Below are 1,797 nucleotides of genomic sequence, written 5' to 3'. Positions count from 1 at the left end.
CCCTCAACAATGAGAATGATAACTAGTGCACCCCCATCATCAGGCTGTTTGAAATAGATCACAATAATGTTACTCTCTTCAGCTTATAGGATTCCGTCATTATGATCTGTGTATGTGTGTGAGTGTCTGTGTGTGTCTGTGTGTGTATGTTTGTGTGTGCTTGTGTGTGCGGGCATGTGTGTGTGTGTGTGTGTGTGTGTGTGTGTGTGTGTGTGTGTGTGTGTGTGTGTGTGTGTGTGTGTGTGTGTGTGTGTGTGTGTGTGTGTGCATGTGTATGTACGTGTTTGTGTCATCAGCGTTAATGTCTCAGATATATGTGAGAGCACATTGTGAAATAGCCAGTATGTGTGAAGCATGAGGGCAGGCACGCAAAAACACACACACACACACACGCACACGCACACGCACACACACACACACACACGAACACATACCGACCACCAAAACACACACACTCACACACACACACACACACACACACACAAACCCACACAGTTAGCACACAGCGGCGAGCCGCCCTGGACCACACGTCGGTCAGCAGGAGGAGGCCTGCGGCCGGCTGTTAGCTAACAGCAGGCACGACCCCTCTCAGCCCCCTCCTGCCCCCTCCCGCCCCAAGCTGTCCCTATAAGAGAACCGCCGGCCCGTCGGTGCGGCGGGGTTTGCTAACTTCCACCCGTGGGGACAACACCGTCAGCCCGGGCAAGACCACCACAGCACCACCTGCAACGCCACCGGTCTCAGCAAACCATCCCAAACAAAGACATGGCTCCCTTCGAGAAGTCCATGGAGATGACTCCCTTCAAGCAGAGGAAGTGCCTCGGTGCGGCCCAAGCTGTTCCCTCTCTGTTTTATTCACATTGTTGGAATTTTACGTTAAGCTCTTATTCATGTCACAGTCTGGTTGGTTAGACCTACAATAACAGGCCTACTTCTTAATGCTTTTTGTTCTCCTAAATTCAGAAACAAGAAAAGATGAAGTGTGCAGCATTCGATCCAAATTCCCTAACAAGTTACCAGTAAGTATTTTTTTTTTACAATATTTTGGGGTATCGACGTGTCACCACGCACCACATCCAGGCCTCTGGTACCGTACTGTTTGCTGAGGCTCTCTGTCTGCTGGCGTCAAGGTCATTGTAGAACGATACGTCCGAGAGAAGACCCTTCCCCTACTGAACAAGACTAAGTTCCTGGTCCCCTTGGAGCTCACCCTGGGCCAGTTCCTCTGCTTACTCAGGTAAGGAACCATCTGAACCCATGCAATACCTCGGCTGGTCGAGATCTTTGCCTTTTGCACCCCTTTTTCTTGATGAAGATATCCCCTCTTTGTGTTCGGTTAGGCCTAATCATGTCGCTTTCTTATTCAATTAACCTAAATGGCATTTTGTCATTTTTCTGTATTACTTATTTTCCTTTCTTATTCCTAAATCGCGGTTTTGGGTCACCCATTTGAGTTTTTATAATTTTTGATGCGGTATCTCCCTCTCTCAAGAACACCATCGAGGTGACTCAAAGGACGCTCTAACATTTCTCACCTTCCACACTGTCTTTTCTCTCTCTCTCTCTCTCTCTCTCTCTCTCTCTCTCTCTCTCTCTCTCTCTCACGCTCTCTCCCTCCCCAGGTATAAGATAGACCTGGAGGCGAGCCAGGCCCTGTTCCTGCTGGTGGCTGAGCGGTGCATGTCCTGTATGTCCGCCAGCATGGGTGAGGTGTACTCGCAGCACAGCGACCTGGACGGCTTCCTCTACCTCACCTACGCCTCGCAGGAGATGTTCGGAGCTCCGGAGGCAGGCTCA

General features: G+C 50.1%; 1 protein-coding gene across 1 annotated transcript in view; it reads left to right on the top strand.

Annotated features, from left to right (window-relative positions):
* The first annotated feature begins 710 nt into the window (after positions 1–710).
* map1lc3cl (microtubule-associated protein 1 light chain 3 gamma, like) overlaps positions 711–1,797 on the top strand; it is a 1,709-nt gene continuing 622 nt past the window's right edge. The window contains exons 1-4 of the mRNA XM_056600851.1: positions 711–823; positions 964–1,019; positions 1,131–1,237; positions 1,623–1,797. The exon at positions 1,623–1,797 is cut by the window's right edge and continues 622 nt beyond it. Coding sequence (XP_056456826.1) covers positions 766–823; positions 964–1,019; positions 1,131–1,237; positions 1,623–1,797 — 396 coding nt within the window. The 5' untranslated portion in view covers positions 711–765. The remainder of the gene's footprint in view (positions 824–963; positions 1,020–1,130; positions 1,238–1,622) is intronic.

Source organism: Gadus chalcogrammus, chromosome 10, assembly GCF_026213295.1.
Source record: "Gadus chalcogrammus isolate NIFS_2021 chromosome 10, NIFS_Gcha_1.0, whole genome shotgun sequence".
Classification (NCBI taxonomy): Eukaryota; Metazoa; Chordata; class Actinopteri; order Gadiformes; family Gadidae; genus Gadus; species Gadus chalcogrammus.
Note: the sequence above shows the minus strand (reverse complement) of the source record. Positions and strands in the feature narration are given on the sequence as shown.